This window comes from Coregonus clupeaformis, chromosome 35 (genome assembly GCF_020615455.1).
Source record: "Coregonus clupeaformis isolate EN_2021a chromosome 35, ASM2061545v1, whole genome shotgun sequence".
Classification (NCBI taxonomy): Eukaryota; Metazoa; Chordata; class Actinopteri; order Salmoniformes; family Salmonidae; genus Coregonus; species Coregonus clupeaformis.
In genome coordinates this window covers 25367861-25392302 of record NC_059226.1, presented here as the reverse complement: position 1 = coordinate 25392302, position 24442 = coordinate 25367861, and the positions used below count along the sequence as shown (strand labels likewise).

At 41.6% G+C, this 24442-nt stretch overlaps 1 protein-coding gene and 1 pseudogene across 2 annotated transcripts; both read right to left on the bottom strand.

Annotated features, from left to right (window-relative positions):
• Window positions 1-568: 568 nt before the first annotated feature.
• Window positions 569-9930, bottom strand: LOC121551757 (annotated as a pseudogene).
• A 943-nt stretch (window positions 9931-10873) lies between these two features.
• LOC121550873 (next to BRCA1 gene 1 protein-like) lies at window positions 10874-23870 on the bottom strand. 2 transcript variants are annotated; one of them, XM_041863268.1, is made up of 19 exons: window positions 23639-23870; window positions 21917-21979; window positions 21815-21833; window positions 21698-21720; window positions 21354-21539; window positions 19229-19306; window positions 18874-19070; window positions 18406-18531; window positions 17955-18158; window positions 17547-17706; window positions 17097-17366; window positions 16743-16950; window positions 16335-16622; window positions 16060-16230; window positions 15503-15920; window positions 15308-15390; window positions 14831-14906; window positions 14556-14652; window positions 10874-12949 (listed from the first exon to the last, which is right to left on the bottom strand). In XM_041863268.1, exons 1-19 carry the CDS (start codon window positions 23738-23740, stop codon window positions 12776-12778), a joined length of 2943 nt encoding a protein of 980 aa, XP_041719202.1. In that variant the 5' UTR covers window positions 23741-23870; the 3' UTR covers window positions 10874-12775. The 2 variants fall into 2 exon arrangements, 1 of the variants encoding a protein (XP_041719202.1); XR_005996994.1 differs by having other exon boundaries at window positions 12866-12949; window positions 14808-14906.
• Between the last annotated feature and the right edge of the window lie 572 nt (window positions 23871-24442).

Below are 24442 nucleotides of genomic sequence, written 5' to 3'. Positions count from 1 at the left end.
TGGTTACGAGTTCAGGTAGTGGTAATAATATAGTTTCAAAAATACTTTTTCCTGTTTCATTCTTACTGGATGCAACCCCCAGTGAGTGCCTGTCATGGGTGAGAAAGGACTAGAGGTAGTTGCCAGCCGGTTGACATGGGTCACATACAGTTCATTGGCATGGCCACCTGCGTTGTGCTATTTTGCAGGTGAATTATCAACTGTGAAACTACAGTCACAGACAACTGGACCAGTTGACAGGAAGGATAACATGTTTTTAGTAACAGCACAACGCTGATTACAACATCTGTACAAAATCTTAGAGTACTGTATGAGCACTTTTGATGACTTCCTCTCGACCGTCGTATCCACTAACATGCCATTATCTTCTCCTTCTTGTCTTCCAGCCGTGAATGAATGTTCACACTGCAAAAACAAGCTCCAGTACAGTGCTAAGATTGACAGATACTTGGTGTGTGCATGTGATACTCCTTGAAAATGCTATGCATTATTGATACAGTACATAAGATTATAGGAGTGTTTATTTCTCTACTTTACAGTCCATACAGTACTCTCAGCAGTGGTGAAGAGCCCATATCCAGTCATTGGTGAAGAAGAAGACCCATATGGACCGGACCCAACTGTCATTCGTCAAGGCAACTTTTTCTATGCAACTTCAGCACCACTTAGTGGCTATTTCAAAGTACCACATCCTTTAATCATGTGACCAAACAAAGAACATGGAATCACAAAGCCTGAGAAAATATTGTATTGAATTTATTTCACTGAGCTGACAAAGGTGAAATAAATGCACTAAAACCCTTACCTCAAGGAATAGAGAAAGTAAAGATTAAGAGTATTTGAACAGGGTACAAGAAACATAGCCATGATTATATTGTAGCGCAAGAACACAAGGCAAGGAAGTAAATTGGTTAGCTTCCCCATTCCAAAAATACCTGTGTTGACACTTCTTGTCCATGTGGATTCCAAACAACTTCACCATTTTCCCCTCACTAATAATCTCATTTCAGTGACACAGGAAAAACCATAGATGAATTAATATCCAGATATTCTTGTTATAGCAGTTAGTTAGCATACAATTACAGAGAGATTATGGCATAACATAGAAATCACATGGGTGGTCAGTAGTCACAATCGCATTCTTAGAGTAAAAGTCAAAGACAGAGAACTCTAATTCCCATGTGATTCCATAGAAAAGTTATAGTCTACTACAGTCATTATGTGATCAATGCTACATAATTGTATGCATAACTTTAAGAAAACTTAATTGACCTATTTTAACCACCAACATCAATTAAATATAAATGAAACACATACAAAAGTTGCATTTACTTGTTTGTAGAAGTGCACTGGCAATCTGTTTTATAGGAAATTATGCAAAAATATAACATTTGAATTACTCTTTCAAAAATGTGTGCAAATTTGTAATCAACTCAAGTCTTTCAGTTTCTTGGAAGACAAAACAGAGTGTCTCTTTCAGTAGGACATAGTGGCAAAAAAGTAATTTTCATAGCGCAGAGCCTCCAACAACAGCGATGACCCTACTTATAAAGCAAGTGCTACAGAGGTGCATAAAAAAAGAGAAACAGAACATTTCAGAGCTTTCATTTTAATTTCAAGCTCCACATTTTTGCTGTTTCTTTTTTCAAGAAAAACCAACTGTATGGCTTTAAACCACACAGTTGTTCTCCACAGTTCACCTCATAGCCTTATGGCTTACTCCTCAGTCTTCCCCTCACCCTTGTCATCACGCCCCTCATGGAGCCCTCGGTCTCAGGGTGTAGGGTTGATGAGGTGGGGTGTTGTGGTGTTAGACCCACAGTCAATGTATTCAAACGTGTCCAAGGAAAGCTGCTCAAAGTGGGCCAGGTTCCACCTCCCTCATGGACATCCTGAGGGAGGTGGAAGATACAGATGGTTATACCATTTTCATTTATTATTTAATTCATCAAATGTAATGATAATTTATGTAATTGTATCAGATTTAGTCAGCCGGCTATCAAGGTTTCCTAACCGCAGCCATGAAAGAAACTCTCCCTTGAGCCATCACTGTAAAAACTGGGCCAAGTTAACAAGCAATACAGCCCTTTTATAGCACTTCCTCAGATTTTAACCACTGATAAGAAATAAATAGGTTAATCTCTGACCCCATTGGTTTACTAGGTGGGTGAGGTTGTGTCCGTTTATCATCAAAACATTTAGTCATGAACTATTATGGTATTACATTTTTCCCCACAGAACACAGATTCAACATGATTCTTGTTCATTGTTGAATATATGCATTATAATGTTAATAGAATCTAAAATGGCTAAACTGTGGGAACAAAGCTACATTTGGGGGGTGTTTTACCCATACTGACTGACAGGGCACATACTCACTGAAGATGGACAAATAACGTGTGGATCTTGATTGTAGATTTCTTGCAGTAATTGCTGGGAAGAATAAATAGGAGAAAATAATGAATACCTACAGGATTTCCTTATGAAAGATCATATGATTTCAAAACAACCCACTGGCACAAACTGCTTGAATTAGCGTTGTTACAATTTACATTTACGACTTACAGGAGCAATTAGGGTTAAGTGCCTTGCTCAAGGGCACATCGACAGATTTTTCACCTAGTTGGCTCGGGGATTAGAACCAGCAACCTTTCGGTTACTGGCACAACGCTCTTAACCACTAAGCTACCTCAACGTATTGTGATGTGGAATCTGTGAAAATACATTGGATTTGACGGTGAAATTTCAACCACACGATTATGCATGTCATCATGGTAACCAAATTTCAGACAAACATTGTATCAAATATGTTGAATTTGTACCTTTAAAACAACGTCAGAATGGCAACTTTATATCCATTATCAGAAAAAAACAATAGGATGGGCAGCACCTCCTACTGGAGAATTCATCCATCTACAGCTACCCTTCAGTCTCCCATGCAGGATTTTAACCAAGCCCAGCCCAGCTTAGCTATGAGATTTGTCATTGATTTTTACCAATGTGCTATCGTGACAATTATTGTTGAGAGCCATTCACTTTAAAACTAAATAAATTCACTGTTGCTAATCGAAGTCATTCCAAAGGGTAGGTTTAACAGAGCAAATGAAATTGTGACCATACTTTAGCACTTATATCATCATTGATGCTATTTAAGCCTATATAGCATTTGCAAAGTCATCAACAGCTATTATTTAAATTCAACCCAGAATTAATCTAAAAATTGACAATACAATAGGCCTAGCGTTTCAAGCTCTGGTTGACTTCAAATTTAACGAGGAGATGCACCTTCTGCATGGATAGTTCCATCTGTGCTAATGACTTAGTCTGGCTTTAATTCCAGTTAGCCTACAAATGTATAATTTATATGTTGGATTCATATCTCCATCTTTACCAAAAATCAAAAAGTCAAAGAATAGGACTAAATAAAAGTTACATTTTATTTAGTCGTATTCTTGAACTTAGATTTTTGGTTGAGATGGAGACATGAATCCAACATATAAACCGAACACAATTCAATATCACTTTTGAAATACAATAAATAGCCTATTAACTTGTCGACAAGTTAACAAATGAAATGTTGGATGCTATGCTATGTCTCCAACCCAACTAAAAAGAACAAAGTTAAAAGAATAGAGCCCCACAGTTGAGGTGTCATAATAGCCATAAAACCTAGCAGTCAAACAGGGAAATGGTTCAAATCGTTTTCCACTATTCATTTTTCCCACAGGGAATTTTCAGAAACACTTAAAATAAGGGCTGTGTTTCGTGTAGGCTTACCCTGGTGTGACATTTTGATAACCATGTAAATCTCTCGGACAAGGTGACTTTTATCAATATAGTCGGCTCTATTTACTCAGATTTGAAAAAGCTAATTAGCATCAAAGTAGATGTCATGCAAAACTACAAATCCCTGCAAGCTCCTGCGCATCATCTCTAGCTGACACCTTTGCTAACAGGTATTGTGTCAATTTAAAACTTGCACAAGAAAGTTCAAAGAAATGTCAGTTTAAAGAAATGCCAATATATGAATTACTAAATAGTTAATCCAGAGATTTTTACCTTTGCCTCGATTCGGCAGTCTCGTCCAGATCATCATGGCATTTGTAGTTCTTTATAATAGCCATATTAGCAGCTAATTAGCATTTCATTTGAGGGGTAAATACAGGCGAATATATTGATAAGTCATTTTGTCCTAGAGAGATTTACATGGTTATCAGAAAGATCACGCCAGGGTAAGCCTACACGAAACACAGCCCTTATTTTAAGTGTTTCTAAAATCCCCTATGGGAAAAATGAATGGTGGAAAAACGATTGGAACCATTTCCTTGTTTGACCGCTAGGTTTTATGGGTATTATGACTTGTAGTGTCTTAGAGGAAACTTGGCTCTGTGATTGTGCTGACATTGCAAATGGTGTAACAGATGAACTTTACTCTACTTTGCTGAAACATCTGGAAAGCATTACTAAAGTTCCTGGAAAAAAGGATATGGGGAGATACGTGAAAAAGGCCAGGGATTGGATATTAAAATCACGCCATACTATGTCATATATGATATAAATACCATGTCTTGAACAGGGAGGAGGGGGAATAGCGAATTACAGAATTGGCTCCTGCTGTTCTTCAGATATCTGCAGGTATCTGTAAATCTGACGCTGAAACTCTTTGTTATAATAAACCTTTATAAACAAAGTACAGTGTCGGCGGACTTCTTATCATCACGGCATTATCAGCAAAGGTTTGTTTTTGGCCACCACAGACTCATACTGTGGTACTCTATGGGACTAAGCCAGTGGCTCAGATGGAACTATCCAAGTAGCCGATCCAGGTAACTGCCAAAATAATAGAAACACTTGAGTAAATGAGGGATACAAAGTATATTGATAGCAGGTGCTTCCACACACGTGTGGTTCCTGTTCCTGAGTTAATTAAGCAATTAACATCCCATCATGCTTAGGGTCATGTATAAAAATGTTGGGCAGGCCACTATTTTGGCTACCATGGCTATGCCTCATAGGATGACAAGTCCCCCATCCACAGGGCATGAGTGGTCACTGAATGGTTTGATGAGCATGAAAACGAGGTGAACCATATGCCATGGCCGTATCAGTTAGCAGATCTCAACCCAATTAAACACTTATGGGAAATTCTGGAGCGGTGCCTGAGACAGCGTTTTCCAACACCATAAACAAAACACCAAATGATGGAATTTCTCATGGAAGAATAGTGTTGCATTCCCATAGAGTTCCAGACACTTGTAGAATCTATGCCAAGGTGCATTGAAGCTGTTCTGGCCAAACACCCTATTAAGACACTTTAAATGGGTGTTTCCTTTATTTTGGCAGTTACCCATACCTCTCCTTTAAAATGTTGATATTTGGTTGCATTGTCAACCAAACACAATTCAATATTACTTTTGTAATACAGTAAATAGCCTAAAGTTAAGGCTATCTTACAAGAGAATGTAACATTCAACCCTAAAATGAGTAACATATCCAAGGCCACATTGAGGTACTGTAATTATACATTTCTTATGTAATCATATAAAGTTTGCATGTTCAAAAAGCATGCATAAGTCGTCACAGGTCTGTGGAGATCTTCACAATTTCTGTAATCTGTGCAGAATCTCGAACGGCATTGATCACTTGCACCATATACTTTTAATGTAATCTCAACCGCAATCCAGGTCATGCTTTTAAAAGAAGTGCAGTGATAACACAATCTGTTTTATAAATAAACAAAATCTGACATTGCATTCCCATTTGAACTTTGCTGTGCTTTTAAAATGGTTGATAGCAGAGTGAGACATTTTGGGTGACAACTAAACCAAAAATCAGACTGTTTTTCCATTGGAATTTGTTTGTGCTCTTAGATAGCTGAAAGCATAGTGATAACACATTGGAAATTCAACTAACTTTTGGCTGTCTTTTTGAGTGGGTGAATATAGGTTGTAATCTCATTGATCAACCAAATATTAACCAGTTATCCACGTTGAAATGACATGGTGTGCCCAGTGGGAATGCTTTTGACTTGTTTTATGAATAAGAAGTGCTACTGCTAGTGACAATTAGCCTGCAACACATAGAGGAAATGGAGATGGATTACGCATGCTAAGCTAAGCAGGTTATGCTAGTTTATGTATGCTTATGTACTTTTCTAAGACAAATACTTAATATCAATCTGTTCAAACATTTGATAGTAATGCTTCAGACTTGTTCTAAATACAAAACAAACAAAAAATATCCAGTTTTGCTTTGTCTTTATACATTATTCAAAAACAACTATCTAAGGAAAAGGAAGGAATTAACTGTCTGTAGAGCACACGGAATAAATTCTCACATTTACAGCGAATGAGTTACATTACTTTCATGACAACATGCCAAAATCAAAATAAGCTGAACTTTACAGCACAACTCATTTAAAAAGGACTGCGTCACTATATTGTAAGTGTATACTTTGTATAACCAAACAGCCACAAAAGCAACTTTACAGTGGATATAAAAAGTCTACACACCCCTGTTAAAATGCCAGGTTTTGTGTTGTAAAAGAATGAGACAAAGATAAATCATGTCAGAACTTTTTCCACTGTTAATGTGACCTATAATGTGAACAATTCAATTGAAAAACAAACTGAAATCTTCGAGGGGGAAAAATGAAAAATAAAAACCTTACAATAACCTGGTTGCATAAGTGTGCACACCCTCTTATACAGTGGGGAAAAAAGTATTTAGTCAGCCACCAATTGTGCAAGTTCTCCCACTTAAAAAGATGAGAGAGGCCTGTAATTTTCATCATAGGTACACGTCAACTATGACAGACAAATTGAGAATTGAAAATCACATTGTAGGATTTTTAATGAATTTATTTGCAAATGATGGTGGAAAATAAGTATTTAGTCACCTACAAACAAGCAAGATTTCTGGCTCTCACAGACCTGTAACTTCTTCTTTAAGAGGCTCCTCTGTCCTCCACTTGTTACCTGTATTAATGGCACCTGTTTGAACTTGTTATCAGTATAAAAGACACCTGTCCACAACCTCAAACAGTCACACTCCAAACTCCACTATGGCCAAGACCAAAGAGCTGTCAAAGGACACCAGAAACAAAATTGTAGACCTGCACCAGGCTGGGAAGACTGAATCTGCAATAAGTAAGCAGCTTGGTTTGAAGAAATCAACTGTGGGAGCAATTATTAGGAAATGGAAGACATACTGATAATCTCCCTCGTTCTGGGGCTCCACGCAAGATCTCACCCCGTGGGGTCAAAATGATCACAAGAACGGTGAGCAAAAATCCCAGAACCACACGGGGGGACCTAGTGAATGACCTGCAGAGAGCAAAATACCAGCAACAGTGTGTGAAAACCTTATGAAGACTTACAGAAAACGTTTGTCCTGTGTCATTGCCAACAAAGGGTATAAAACAACGTATTGAGAAACTTTTGTTATTGACCAAATACTTATTTTCCACCATAATTTGCAAATAAATCCTACAATGTGATTTTCTGGAATTTATTTTCTAATTTTGTCTGTCATAGTTGACATGTACCTATGATGAAAATTACAGGCCTCTCATCTTTTTAAGTGGGAGAACTTGCACAATTGGTGGCTGACTAAATACTTTTTTCCCCCACTGTAACTGGGGATGTGGCTATGTTCAGAATTAACCAATTACATTCAAACTCATGTTAAATAAAAGTCATTACACACCTGCCATCATTTAAAGTGACTCTGATTAATCACAAATAAAGTTCAGCTGTTCTAGTAGGATTTTCCTGACATTTTCTTAGTTGCATCTCAGAGCAAAAGCCATGGTCCGCAGAGAGCTTCCAAAGCATCAGAGGGATCTCATTGTTGAAATATATCAGTCAGGAGAAGGGTACAAAATAATTTCCAAAGTATTACATATACCATGGAACACAGTGAAGACAGTCATCATCAAGTGGAGAAAATATGGCACAACAGAGACATTACCAAGAACTGGACGTCCCTCCAAAATTTATGAAAAGACGAGAAAACTGGTCAGGGAGGCTTCCAAGAGGCCTACAGCAACATTAAAGGAACTGCAGGAATTTCTGGCAAGTACTGGCTGTGTGCTACATGTGACAACAATCTCCCGTATTCTTCATATGAATGGGCTATGGGGTAGGGTGGCAAGACGGAAGCCTTTTCTTACAAAGAAAAACATCCAAGCCCGGCTGAAGTTTGCAAAAACAAACATCAAGTCTCCCAAAAGCACGTGGGAAAATGTGTTATGGTCTGATGAAACCAAGGTTGAACTTTTTGGCCATAATTCCAAAAGGTATGTTTGGCGCAAAAACAACACTGCACATCACCCAAAGAACACCATACCCACAGTGAAGCATGGTGGTGGCAGCATCATGCTTTGGGGCTGTTTTTCTTCAGCTGGAACCGGGGCCTTAGTCAGGGTGGAGGGAATTATGAACAGTTCCAAATACCAGTCAATTTTGGCACAAAACATTCAGGCGTCCGTTAGAAAGCTGAAGAGGAAGTTCACCTTTCAGCACGACAACGACCCAAAGCACACAGTCAAATCCACAAAAGCATGGCTTCACCAGAAGAAGATTAACGTTTTGGAATGGCCCAGCCAGAGCCCAGACCTGAATCCAATTGAACATCTTTGGGGTGATCTGAAGAGGCTGTGCACAGGAGATGTCCTCGCAATCTGACAGATTTGGAGCGCTTTTGCAAAGAAGAGTAGGCAAATATTGCCACGTCAAGATGTGCCATGCTAATAGACTCCTACCCAAAAAGACTGAGTGCTGTAATAAAATCAAAAGGTGCTTCAACAAAGTATTAGTTTAAGGGTGTGCACACTTATGCAACCAGGTTAGTGAGTTTTTTAGTTTTCCCCCCTGAGATTTCAGTTTGTTTTTCAATTTAATTGTTCACGTTATAGGTCACATTAAAGGTGGAAAAAGTTCTGACATGATTTATCTTTGTCTCATTCTTTTACATCACAAAAACCTGGCATTTTAACAGGGGTGTGTAGACTTTTTATATCCACTGTATGTCTCAGTACTGACTTGATGGAAGATTCAGCACCAGACATAATTTAACCAAGGTTATAGTTTGTACTTACTTCAGACCCTCCTCCACTAGCTTGACAGGAATCTCAAAGGCAAACTGTCAGGGGAAATATGGAAGCGCATCAGTGAGTCAAGTAACAATATTTAGAGGCTTCCAGAAGCTAACGTCTCTGCGGTATAGCAGTTGGTAATGAGGGGAGGTGCTCACCGTTTTGTCAGTGAGTGGTTTCACGTTGGTTACATTTTTCATATCAGCCGTTCCCACAACAGTTTTATCAAAAAGAGCCTGCACTGTCAAGTTGTAGGCCTTAACTGTAAAAAAGTTGTCATTGGTAATATTCAGGATGTTCTGTGATGGGAAAGAGACAAGGTGATTATTACATTCACTTCCAAAACACACACTGCAGTGATGCAGAGGAAGATAATTTTATGGCAGATAGAAACCGTTTTGACAGTGTGGTATATGGATGAATAAGGCCAATGAGGTCTCACCGTGATGTTCATTTGGACAGTGGTCGGGGTGAAGTAAACAGACAGACTTGACAGCCACTGGTGAGAGGGTGACACTGCGAGGAAACAGGAAGAAGAAGACCAGTGAGCTGACCAGCAGGCACAGCGTCACTGACACGGTGACATACAACTTCCTATAGGGGGACACGATATGTACAAGTTGAGTATTGATTAAAGGCCCAGTGCAGTCAAAATGTTTTTTTTCCTGTGTTTTGTATCATATTGTGATGAAACTAATGCTGTAAAAGTGTGACAAAATTTGACGAGTGTTATTTCCTGATAGTTGCTGGTTGAAAATACAATCTACACAGGATCTTCTAATCAGCAGGTTTGCATGGGCGGGAGTTTCGGCTTTCCATGGTGACATCGCCATGCGGTTAGTAAACCAATAACAAAAAGCTCCAAACATCTGCAAATAACAGCTAGTTTTCCCCACTCCAGTCATGCTGCGTTCAACTGCTAGTCGGAACTAGAAAACTCTGAAATGTACGACTTGCTAACTGGTTGTTTTACATGTGCTGCGTTCAACAAATCAGCAAGTCGGGAGTTTCCTACTTCCGACAAGCATGTGAACACGGCATACGACCACTCCCTGACAGTCTTAACAAAATTCTTGCTTGAGAAATAGTTCTGCTAAAAAGCAATTTTTTCCCCATTTTAATGGAACTACTAGCTTGTCTTTTAATTGCCTGGAAACCCGACATTGAATTTTTACGTACTTTACCGGTTGTCTGTACGGTTGGTCCTTTTGATGGTAGGTATGTGATACAATATATCCATAGGAAAGTATAATTACATCAACTTTCCAAAGCCCTGGTAGTGCATTCAGATTTCTATCCCCTGAAGCATGCGCAAAACCATGTAAACACGTGCACGAGCTCGGCAAGTAGTGCATGTATTTGTATCTTGTGCGCATGCCGGTAAAGTACATTAAAATAGAATTTTATTCAACATTCTGGCTTGTAGAGGTCGTGAGAATAAACTTTTCCTGATTCAAACGCTCAGTTCAGCACGATCTAGAATTCAATGCAATTCAACATCAGGGTTCAAGGCAAGTCTTTTAAGTGCAACACAGAAAGAGTTCAGACAATCTGCACACTATCCCTCCCCAAAAACTTTTTGGCGTTTTCTCATTCTTCACCCTCTATGAAAATATCCTGCCCATATATGGAAGGTATGAATGTTTCAAGTACATGTATGTAGAAATGTATGAATCTCACTGTTTCTGACCTCCATTAACCTGCCATCATTTCTGACATACATTTTTCCACTGTGGGAAAAGCTTACTTTAATTTTAATTAATTCAAACACCACAATCCTTTATTGTCCTTTAATTCAGTTTCTCCTTGACACCCTAAAAGTTGACTGATAAGTGGCAATACAGGACTGTACATTTTAGTCATTTAGCAGACACTTATTTATTCTTTGGTAAGGCAAACCCTAAGAACCATTAAGACTACACTATACCAAAATAGGGTTGATTCAAAGGGTTTCTGTATTAACAATGATTTTTACCAATATCCATTTGCTTCATTATATGACTGATCACTGTAAGTGCTATAATTCTTTTTCACAATGCCCACAACCCTGTCAAGTTCCCCTTAGTGTGCAAGACTTAAGCAAACATTTCCAGTAACTTTTATTTTCTACAAATATAAACATATAGAACAGTGCAAATTCAAGCACAATGACATGAGCAAGCTTCAACCAGAAGAACATAGGCAAATCTTCCTTTACATTTCCAAACAGCCCTCAAGCAATCAACTCTTAAACCAAAAATATTTTAACAACAAAGATTACCTCCTAGGATCACCTGAAACACGTTAGCATTTCTGTATTGAAAATAATAAAAGCATTTCAAACTTGTTACACACTGCTTGATTTCAGCTTTCATGTTTTGAAAGAACTTGACGTACATTGTTTAAAAAAAAAAAAGAATGATATCAAGTGGAAAAAATTATACAAAGTTTAAAGAATGATACCAAGTGGAAAGAGTCAATGCTTTTGATATATCATGATCACCAGGCCCCATGTATTGTTCTGAAAAGAACCCCCTCCCTCTGAGGACAATATAGAACAGATTGAAGACATTTTGTAAAGGAGGTTAATTCATTTTTTGATAAATAAAATCCGTTCAATGGGGTCTTAAACAATTATAACATCCTTCACTTCTTGAGCAGCTAGTCTTTTGGGTTTGCATCGGTATTTATGTCTTCCATGTGCAACAAAAAAATCATATTTGTATATTATACTTACATTATTTTTCTTTTTAAACCTAAATATGGTCCTAGTTAAGAATGGGGATTAATATACCCTCTTAAAATGGAATTAAATGGAGTGCATCAATTTAATGGTCCTCATTTCAAAAATACTTCATAATGTGTACACCATTACGCACAAATATCCATAGCATGTTGTCAGCCATGGTACGACATCACAGAAAGTAGGGGAATGATTATCTTCAATCAATAAGACACGCATCATATGTCTACAGTACGCTGATACTTTGAACAGTTAAGCTGAGAAAGGTTTAAGCGTGTGGGGGGTGTGTGTGTGTGTTTTAATTGCTGTGATCTGAAAGAAGCATAGCGTTCTCCAACACTGACAGTCATACACACTTGGAACGAGGACCTGACGTGTCCACTATTCAAACACTCAATGAAGTTGATTAACATCATACAATGTTGACTATTGCCACAGCTTATAGATGCAAGTCCTATATGGTTCTGGCTCTCTGTGATAAATATATATTACACCCAACACCCCTTCAGCTAAACTTACACATACTGTAACTCTTGTTGAATATACCTGGTCTATGGCTGCATATTCAGCCTGTGTTCCAATCTATGACTTCAAGGGTGAGTATGCTTTTGACAGGAATGGCTTGGCGATAGCAACTTGTGATATGTTTACCATTTTTTACCACAGAAATGAAGGTGTTCTCCTGGAAAGAGTAGCCCACCTCATCCACCCCCCTTCAGTCTCCCCCTTTCCTATGCAAAAGCCAACAGCCAGAAAAGGCCATGTTAAATGAATCTACATACATACTGTAGCTATTTGATAGTCTAAATATCCCAAAGTCTGTGGGAATGTCTCTTTAGGTCATAGTCAGGATACCTCCTGTCAACTTGGTCCAAATCTAAAAGAGAGGAGGAAGAGAGAAAAGAGGTCAAAGTGTCAGAGGTCACCTCTTTCTCCTCCTCCTCCTCCCTCTCTCCTCAGTAGCGGGTGGAGTACCAGTCATTGTCAGTCATCTGGACCAGTTCGTTGACCACGTCCAGCAGGTTGTAGTTGTGTTTCTTCAGCAGCCGCTGGTTGAGCGGCCGGTCACCAAAGCCCATCTCCACCAGCACCGCCATCATGGTGTCCTGGGTGGCTCCGTCCACTGGGGGCTGCAGGAAGGACAACATACTGTTTAAAATACACCTCCTAGATAATAACTTGACTCAGTCAGTAATGACATGTTAAAGTAGCCTCACAATGGTGGCATTCCAGTTCGACGTCTCAAGCAATGTTAATACAGTGAGGGAAAAAAGTATTTGATCCCCTGCTGATTTTGTACGTTTGCCCACTGACAAAGACATGATCAGTCTATAATTTTAATGGTAGGTTTATTTGAACAGTGAGAGACAGAATAACAACAAAAAATCCAGAAAAACGCATGTCAAAAATGTTATAAATTGATTTGCATTTTAATGAGGGAAATAAGTATTTGACCCCTCTGCAAAACATGACTTAGTACTTGGTGGCAAAACCCTTGTTGGCAATCACAGAGGTCAGACGTTTCTTGTAGTTGGCCACCAGGTTTGCACACATCTCAGGAGGGATTTTGTTCCACTCCTCTTTGCAGATCTTCTCCAAGTCATTAAGGTTTCGAGGCTGACGTTTGGCAACTCGAACCTTCAGCTCCCTCCACAGATTTTCTATGGGATTAAGGTCTGGAGACTGGCTAGGCCACTCCAGGACCTTAATGTGCTTCTTCTTGAGCCACTCCTTTGTTGCCTTGGCCGTGTGTTTTGGGTCATTGTCATGCTGGAATACCCATCCACGACCCATTTTCAATGCCCTGGCTCAGGGAAGGAGGTCGATTTTGGTCTCATCTGACCACAACACTTTCACCCTGTTCTCCTCTGAATCATTCAGATGTTCATTGGCAAACTTCAGATTACCCTGTATATGTGCTTTCTTGAGCAGGGGGACCTTGCGGACGCTGCAGGATTTCAGTCCTTCATGGCGTAGTGTGTTACCAATTGTTTTCTTGGTGACTATGGTCCCAGCTGCCTTGAGATCATTGACAAGATCCTCCCGTGTAGTTCTGGGCTGATTCCTCACCGTTCTCATGATCATTGCAACTCCACGAGGTGAGATCTTGCATGGAGCCCCAGGCCGAGGGAGATTGACAGTTATTTTGTGTTTCTTCCATTTGCGAATAATCACACCAACTGTTGTCACCAAGCTGCTTGGCGATGGTCTTGTAGCCCATTCCAGCCTTTTGTAGGTCTACAATCTTGTCCCTGACATCCTTGGAGAGCTCTTTGGTCTTGGCCATGGTGAAGCGTTTGGAATCTGATTGATTGTTTGCTTCTGTGGACAGGTGTCTTTTATACAGGTAACAAGCTGAGATTAGGAGCACTCCCTTTAAGAGTGTGTTCCTGATCTCAGCTCGTTACCTGTATAAAAGACACCTGGGAGCCAGAAATCTTTCTGATTGAGAGGGGGTCAAATACTTATTTCCCTCATTAAAATGCTAATCAATTTATAACATTTTTGACCTTAGTTTTTCTGGATTTTGTTGTTGTTATTCTGTCTCTCACTGTTCAAATAAACCTACCATTAAAATTATAGACTGATCATTTCTTTGACAGTGGGCAAACGTACAAAATCAGCAGGGGATCAAATCCTTTTTTCCCCTCACTGTAGCAATCTTCTGTGATTGCAAAAACGATGACCTTGAATGCCATCATTAACAGCACTGTAGGAAGTGAATGGAGGACTGACCTGCACTGGGCCAGACTGCCCAGTGAACAGAGCCTTGTAGGCAGATGCTGCGACAGACAGGGCTCCTTTCACCAGGCCTCCAGTGATGCCTGGGTGCCTAGAAGGAACAAGACAGACAGAGAGTGTTACTGTGAGTCTTACTGACACCATTTTGTTTCTGGTCAGCCAACACTAATATCATTAAATTGACATTCCGCTTTAACAATCTCTTTAACAAGAGAGATATAGCAAAATATTAGCATCTGAACTGACTGAGTTGCACATCAGGGTCCCACCTAGGGTCTTCGGAGTTGTCTTCTGAGTCACCAGAAGCAGATGGGCTGTCTGGTTGACTGTCTGGCTGCTTGGAACCTTTCAGACACAATCACAGAGATGACTGGTTGGTTATGTTCTGGGAAAAGGATATACCGGTATGCTCATATGGATAAGTTGTAGCGCTCTAGAGGGGAGTGTATAGAAGGAGCTCTTTGACAAGAATGACTCTCCAAGCAGACCTCTACCCCATAGCCATTCATCTAGTGCTTAGTACTTGTGTTTGTTTAGAACCAAGTAGACATTGTACTTTCGATATTACAGCTGAATGATCAGACAGCAAAAAGGCACTGCAGCAAGCAGAAAACACGATTACGGTTAGGGCATTGTTGTCAGTTAGGCCCAACTGCTTTGTTTCCTTTAGTTGCTAGAACTATGTACGTGACCGTGTGTGTGTGTGTGTGTGTGTTTGTGTGTGTGTGTGTTTGTGTGTGCCTTACCATCCTCTGACTCCCCCAGCTGGTAGACCTCAGTCCTGTCAAGGGACTCTGCTGCTGGCTCAGTCTGATCATTGCTCTCTGGGCTGAAGACAACGCCAACAATACATTTGGAACATCTCAGCAATTTAGCACTGTCAAAATGTGTAATAGCACCGTAAACCTATTTCCAAGCACAGCTGGCCCATGGTTTCTCACCTGAGTGTAAGAGCTGAGTTGAGCCGAGGGGGTGCCACCACCACAGGGGTTAGGGGCATGGCGTCCAACGTCTGGGAGGTGCACAGCATATCGTTGGCGCTGCTGGAGCCTGAAACGGTCTCTTCTGCTTCATTGTGCTCCCCCTCGGGAGTGGTACGGCCCTGGCGGTCGGGGTCTGTGGGCGTGTCAGGGGCGTCGCCAGGCTGGGAGAGGGCGGAGCTGTACATGGACTCTCCCAGCGGGCGGCTGGTGTCGAAGCAGTCAGGGAGGATGATGATGTAATCCTCGGATGAGGCCGAGGAGGAACGGCTGCGGGGGCCCCTCTTCCCCTCTGTCAACTCTCCTTTATCTTCGCCCTTGTCTTCGTCACCGCTGGCGTCCACGCAGATGCTCTCGATGTCTGACTCCAGTCCCTCATCTGCAAACGGTCAAACTATTTAATTGTTGTTTTTTACCTGATAACAGGGCCCAGATTTGCAGGGCCCAGATTTGAGCTCAAGTGGTATTTATCAACCAATCAACTAATTGAAAACAGAAGGATAAGGTGGGCCAATCACCTGGCATCTTCAGCTCTGGTATAGCCAGCTGGGGTGGGGCTAGGGCTGGGGCCACAGGGCTGATGGTGGATATGTCCTGGGTTTTCTCCGCCTTCGCCTCCAAACGCTTCTCAACAGCTTTCCCTTTAAGAGAGGAGGAGGCGGCGCCACCTTGGGCTGCTGGGTGGACCACTGTGAAGATCAGGGAAAGGAATTTTGGTTACACTGTTATGGCCCTTAATCTGGTATTAACATAGGCATAATATGGAACTAAATGAATTAATAAAAACTCTCACACTTGCCGGGGCAGTTCCCACAGAGAGGTGTGTGGTCTGGGGCCTCCTCCAGGGTGAGCGAGCGCATCACCATCTCACACACAAACTGAGTCCCGCTGATATCCTCCTCTCCCTCCTCCTGGGCTGGAACCCGGCCCCCCGCCGCCCCTGGCCCCAGGCACTGAGACAGCTGGATGCTTGTGACTCCCTGGGCCTGATGGGCCTCTGCTTCCTCCTGGATCAACCCCAGGGTGGGCTTCTCCTGCAGGGGACCATCATGGGGCAGTGGGGATATGCACGGGGTCATATCTGTGTGGAAGAGAGAGAGAGAAAATGAGAGAGAAGTTCAGAAAAGAGACGGGAAAAGTGCAGTCAACTGATTAAGAACACCCTGCAGTTTTAGCATGTAAATAGCATTGGAAGGCTTACCTGCCGGGGTGTTGTTGGGCACGCTCTCTAGTTCCTGAACAATGTTGATGTCCAGCAGCTCAAAGGAGAGTAAGTCCTGGGCTGTGAGCAGGTCCACAGAGGGAATGTAGTATTCTCGTTCGTCTTGGTCCACTGACATGAGTGCTTGATCCCTAGAGGCTGCAGCACAAGACTTCCCACCCTTATCTGTGGAGAGGGGGTTCTTCCCCTGTAGAGCACCAGCATATCAAAATAACTGTTACCCAGACAGAATACATACTTAACTGAGATTACTACTATCTTTTTCAGAGAACTACAGCATTGTATAGCAGTTTGGCCACTGAGAACCAAAGTCAAGCGTGTGGGTGGACTTGCCTGGGGGGTGACGCAGGGCGACACCAGAATGCCATCTGCCATCACGGCTGCAGGGGCCAGGGGGTCCACCATAATGCTGCACCAGACGCGAGGGCCAAACTGCTCCCCACCGTGTGCCAGACGCCAGTGGGAGGTGTATGAGCCTTCCAGGGCCGGCGCGCACAGGGCCACACTTACCACGCCCACCTGACCCGGCTGCAGGAAAGGCACAGCCACCTCACGCCAGCGGTCGCCCGACGCCACCGCCAGGTTCCCCCACATGAACTTCAGCTGAGAAGATGAGGGTAGAGCGAGAGAGAGGGGGAGGGGGAGGGAGAGAGAGAGTGACTGTCAGTGTTATGCCTAACTCTCTTTGTCGTGTCCTCTCTTTCAGCTAAGAGTACTGTGGCTGTCAATGGTAACCTCAGATAATGTGCATATCCCAGGTGCATTCTCATCCCATAATAGTACCTTGGTCTCAGAGCTCCAGCTCACACTGCCAGTGTTCCTCATCTTCCAGTACTTGATGAACTTTGTGCCCGGGCGAAGACGAGTCCCATCAGGCAGGTTCTCATCCAGGAACAGGGCCGTCATGGCTGGCACCACCAGAGGGCAGGGCCGCTTGGGACGCCTGGGGGACAAAGCGCCAAAATACACTATTAAACCACAGAACATCTCTCCATCCTTTCCTCTCTCCATCCCTTAATTATGGCCAAAGCACAACTCTCTCTGTCATTTCCCTCCTTTTGACAGCAGTCTAACTACAGAGACAAGACCTATGCCTCTCACTGATTTTACCTCATGATACACTGAATACCAAGCCTTGCCAGCAGTATCTACTTTCATCTAATTTTGGTGAACTGTCCCTTTAAGACGTACTCTGGGCTGTTGGCCTGGGTGGCCCTGGGTTGGAGCAGGACGGGGGAGGAGCTCCCATCGCCGGCGGCACTCCACTGCAGGCCCCGCCTCTCCATCTTCAGCTGCTTCCTGATCTCCTTTACCTCCGCCTTCAGCTGACGCTTCTCAGCCTTCAGACGCTGCTTCTCCGCCTTACGCAAGCTCCGGTCCCCTCGCCGGTAGAACCTGGGGATGAGGTAGAGAAGGGGAGAATGCAAGGGTTTCTGATCGGCCATCATAGAGGACAGACACCGTTCTGACACATTTCTGACGACAATGATCATTGTAGGATTGAAAATGACATAACACAAAACAATCCCCAAAATAAACAATAACTAATTAACATTGGCACCCCATAAGCGTTAAATTAGGTTCCAAAAAGTGAATATGTAACTCTGTTACAATATGTTATATGTTCGAACCCTAGTCTTACCTGCTGTGATCTAGGGCTGGCAAGCCGTGCTCAGGGATGGAGAGGGGTGTTCTGGCTCTCACCAGGTTGTGGCTGGGGTCATGGGAGAAACTGCAGGGCTCACACAGCGTGCAGGATGTACACACACTGGGAAAAAGAAACCAGACAGTCAGGGAGGGGCACACCAACCAAAGGGCCTTCTGATGAATTGAAACTGATCTTCTCAGGTTTCGCATACTTAAGAAATGGAAACGACAACTGATCAAAGGAATTAGTTTGTTTTGGAGCAACACAATGTATTTTGGAGGCACTTAATTGAAAGTATGTGGGAGTAGGCTATTTACAAAAACAAAAACATGAAAGAAAATATCTGATTACATTAGTGTTTATTTACCTTTACAGACATTTTAACTAATTCACATTTGTCAATGTCCTCCCTAGTCTCTCCCTGAGCCACCTGAACCACCTCTCTCCTCCTCCCCTTCTCACCTGCACTGGTATCCTCCCCCAGCGGTCTGGCCCCGGCAGCTGCTGCAGGCAGGGGTGGAACTAGGACCCCCAGGCAGGGTAGAGGAGGTCACCTCAGGGATCTGGACCTCAGCCCCAATGGGCTTGTGGATGCAGCACTGGCCCGAGAACTCCCGACAGATCTTCTCCACTGCTTCCCTCACTACTTGGTCCTTGAACTGGATGACAAGAGTTTGGGTTACTGGTTAGCTAGTTAGTTTAATTTGATCTATAAAATATACACATACAACTGTTTCATTTCAATAGTAAATAGTACATTAATTGAAGATAAAACCACAGTAAGGTCCAAAGATCAATGTCCAAATCATCTCCTCACCTTCTCCATGTAAGATGTAAACCATGCTGGAGGTGTCTTATCTTCCTCTTTGGTCCCCTTTAGTTCTTTCATGATCACCTTGGAAACCAAAGTAGTGAGAAATCAGACGAATAAGCCATATTTATTGTATGTTTCACAATGACTTAGTTTAGTTTTTACTTTTATTCCTAATGACACAAAATCTCATTCAATTTTAAAGAAGTAGCTATATAAGTAATAGTGCTGAGCAAATATAGAATAGAAATCCTATATGGATGGTGTTAAGAGATAGATGGGAGGTATTGAATAGAGTTGAAGGATGGGACTAATAACAAATAACAACAAATAATAACAAAGATCGCTAATAATGTAAGCATACTGTGTCCATAATAAGTATATAGGTTGTATGTTGGGAGCTTTTGGGAAAGAGCACAGTTAGAAAGATATGGCATTTAGAAGCAAACCGGATGGATATCATGAAAATGATCGGAGAGGTTGAGAGTAGAAGAAGTTCAGGAGCAAAAAAATAAAAAAATATATATATATATATATATATATATATATATAGAATTATTGTAAAATTAACTGTGTCCATAAGGTGTAGATAGTAAGTGTAGACCGGAAGTAGAGGCCTGGGCGTTGTTGTTCACTAATTTACTCCAAGTAGGGAAAGGATGGCGGGGTTGAAAAGTAATAAAGGGGAATATATATATAAAAAATAAAAAAAAACATGGGGGATTGGAAGTGATGCAGACAATTACATTAATAGAAGATACAATCTATCTGCAATATTAAGCTGATCCATCCCCCAAAAAAAAAAAAAAAAAAAAAAAGTTATAGTGCTGAGCCATTATTTATTTTTTTGGTATTTTTTTTACCCCCTTTTTCTCCCCAATTTTTTGATATCCAATTGCGATCCAATTACGATCGTCTCATCGCTGCAACTCCCCAACGGGCTCGGGTGAGACGAAGGTCGAGTCATGCGTCCTCCGAAACATGACCAACCAAATTGCGCTTCTTAACACCCGCCCGCTTAACCCGGAAGCCAGCTGCACCAATGTGTCGGAGGAAACACTGTTCAACTGACGACTGAAGTCAGCCTGCAGGCACCCGGCACCCCACAAAGAGTCGCTAGAGCGCGATGAGCCAAGTAAAGCCCCCCCCGGCCAAACCCTCCCCTAACCCGTACGACACTGGGCCAATTGTGTGCCGCCCTATGGGACTCCCGGTCACGGCCGGTTGTGACACAGCCTGGGATCGAACCCAGGTCTGTTGTGACGCCTCAACCATTGTGATGCAGTGCCTTAGACCGCTGCGCCACTCGGAAGGCCTCGCGATCAGTGCTTTTTGAGGTAGGTTTGGTTCCAGTTCGATTATTTAACAAATATTGAGGTTTTTGATTTCGATTATTTAAAAAACAAACATTAAATGAACTATGCATTATGTGGGTTGAATGCTGTAACAACACAGAATAAAACAATTAATAAAAGTCCCATAATGGTAGACTGCCCATTACTGCTTATCACTTATTAACCATCATTTATTCACCGTACTTTACTTTACTAAAATATTTCAGTTGTTGTGTATATTACATTTGTTTTATTTGATTACTTTATTATTTCATTTCAAGTCATCTCATCTCTATAGAGCTGCTGCCTATGCTGTCTGACAAAATTACAATTTTTTAGTTCTTCAAAGTAAATAAGGCATACTTTTATGACTGCTAAATACCAACTACCAATCACTTAGATCATGTATTTTCAGGTAGAGATACCTCACGAAGCAACAGCTGCTCTCTATATCACCTCACGATCGCGCACAAGTAGATGCGCAATGGATTATGATCATTGTAGTTAATTACCACGTTTTATGCGCTAAACTATGTAGAATATTGGCCTGTTGGAAACTACAACTCCCTACTACATCACACAGTTCAGGCTGGATGTAATCTATCTCTAGAGAAACTGTGAGATGTGCGCATTGAGCTCACAGAAAAAAACCGAACAAAATGGAATTCAAATAATTGAACCAACGTCGGTCAATTTGTTGTTTAAAAACCGAAACATAACCAAAATGTTGGTCAATTGCTCAGCACTATTAAGTAGCAAGTATACAGTAGTTTGTATATCTATAGCTCTGTCCTTACCATGCCCTGTTCAGGGACAGCAGCCTGGACCTTCCTGCTCACCACCTGAGCCAGGGTTGGGCAGTGCTGTGGGGGACGGAACCCTCTCTTGGGCTCCCCTCCACTGGCCTTGGCCGGCACACGCGTGGGCTGACCCCTGGTCTCATACACATTCATTTGCAGCCGATTCCCTTGCCTGGATGCACTCTGATGAAATCAACAGAGGAATGATGGTTAATTTAATTTTGCAAATGTATTGCTTTGCTACTTGAAGGCGTATTTTGGTAACAGTTACACTTCACTTTAACCTTTTGTTATCATAAGGCCTAAATATGGACAGGAGTCAGATTTAAGTTACCACCTACCTTTAATGCCTCCTCATACTCGACTAGAAGAGAGGAAAAATATAATAAATTGCACATGTTACATTGAACAATGAACTAATATTATGTTTGGTACAACTTTTTTTCTTTACTACTCACTTTGGCTGTTTATGGATACCTGAAACACAAAACGGAAATGTATTGCAACAACATTGTAATAGCATTGTATTAACATTGCCGTAACTCTTTGCTCTCACTCACCTCCTCATTCTCCTCATCAAAATAAGTCACTTGTAGATTACACAGGCCAAAGGACCTTTTCACCTGTAGACAAAAGACACAATCTATAAACCACCAGCGTATTACATGATTTAGCAAGCTGTTTCTCAGACACATAAAGGACAGGTGCCTCCAAATGACATAGGGCCCGTGTAGCTCAGTTGGTAGAGCATGGCGTTTGCAACGCCAGGGATGTGGGTTCGATTCCCACGGGGGCCAGTATGAAAAATAAAAATGTATGCACTCACTAACTGTAAGTCGCTCTGGATAAGAGCGTCTGCTAAATGACCAAAATGTAAATAAAAGTGATCCTTTCAAGGAAAGCCAATAAAATCAATAATGTTATCAAGGTTATATTTAGGCTATGCCGTAGTATCCCATATTTGCTAATTGAATGAACAATCAGGGCTATGATGTAGCATGATGCCTGAAAGGAAAATGTATCAATTTTCCTTGAATGCAATGCCATGGCAACATGGAGACACAATGGCAATTTCAATGAGGATGAACTCCATGACTTGGTGACTGGACAGTGGAGTGACGATGGAGTCTGAGCATAGTGCTGCCAGGAAATTCAGAGGGAAACAGTCTCATAAGCTCTCCATATAGGAAAAACAACAACAACTGGCATCATCCACTCAGTCTAGCACTCCCTGAAATTAAGATTTCCCATTTTACTGGGTGAAGAGAGAGAGAATGCAGCCCATTGCACTCTTGCAAGATATTTTAATGGCTTGCTTTGTAAATTGACACATCTTGGCATAAGGGGACATTGTCAGATGAGGCAGCTTGGCTCAAATGTTTATTTGGGCATCATAGGGCAGGGCTGTTAAACCCTGGAGTGAGAGACGGAAGCCTCAAGTGTCATTAGCCAGACTCATACCCTTGAATCAATAAGCTCCACATACTGACTTCAAAAAGAGTACAGTACTAACATGAACCAAGCTATCATATAGGCTAGTCATCTGTTCTGATATTACATTTATGAAAAGGAAATGAGAACCGCAAAGAACCAGCAACATTAACTGTAGCCCTCCATCGCAATAGCCTGACTGTTGTCAATAAAGTGTCACTGGGGTAAATATGACTTAATCCCAAAATTATGCAACTGAATAATTTCAACAATAGATGATAATGGGGCTAAATGAGACGAAAGGTTATATTTGTAGTGTATTTTGACAACCACGGCTTCAAGTGCTCATATCAAGAATGTCACTGGTCTTCTTTACTGTTGTTGTTACCATTGACATGGTTACGACGCATGTATACTCATCTACGTGGATGTCCTCTACAGGGCAGGCAATACATTATTTTCTAATTTATTTCAGCAAAATGTAGGCCTAATGTAATATATCCACTTTTATTAATAGCAGCGCCTCTTATTTTAACATTGCTCGATAGGATGTTGTTGCGACTGGGACGTTGTTATAATACTGCTCTTCTGTTCGTTTACGTTTAGCTAGCTACTGTAACTAGCTAACGTTAGGCCCTAATTTTACAATACTGGATTGTCATAGCTAGAGCAATGTTAATAATAAACAATGTTTTCAACTACAGGGTATCAATAATGTATAGGAGGTATACAACATTTAGCAAATAAGCGGTCGGCGATCGATCGTTGATAGCTTTCAGTAACAGGCTACGGTAAAGGTATGCCAAGGTGAATGCTGCTATGAAAACACCACCGTCGTTATCCTTGCTTACCATGGCCTCCATTGACTCCCAACTCTTAGTCTCGGAGCCTGACAGGAGAAAATGTTTCGCATTCCCCCTGAAATTCACCTTCAAATTGATGTAGAAGTCCATTGCTCCTTGTTTCTATGAATTAAAACATAACATGGAAAACAAAAATGTATCGCTGTTACCGAAATAAATACAGATTGTCTGCCTTTATGGTATGTGATTTATCCGGATGGGCGTCTTTTCTTGTTTACATCGTCAGCTATGTAAACACACCCACATGATCACCTGACAGGAACGTATATTTGAATCACTTTTTTTTTTTTTTTACGATCAATGCTGCGCAAAAAAAACACTGACACACAGTTAATGTAATACACGGACATCATTTTTTTTATCAGTATATAATATTGTATTTTAAAATAATCCACTAGAATTCAGGAGCTGAGTGAGCAGGTGATGGCTCGGGTGGATATGAGAGGGGATGTAGATAGTATGAATAACTGGGTGAGAATAGCGTTAGTGGGGGCTGCTACTGAGGCTATACCTCAGAGTTCAGGGAGGAGGAAAGCAGTCCCATGGTGGACGGAGGAAAGTGGGGCAATGGTGAGGATTAGGAACAGGGCATTTAGAGTACTGAAAAGGACGCATAATTTACAACATCTGATTCAGTATAAGCAGGCCCAGGCCATGGTGAGGAGAACTATCCGTCAGGCAAAGAAGTCATGTTGGCATCGGTTCTGTGACATCATTGAAAGGGCGACACCTGTGGGAGAAGTGTGGGGGATGATTAAGAGGACGAGTGGTATCAGAAGGGAGTGTGATTAT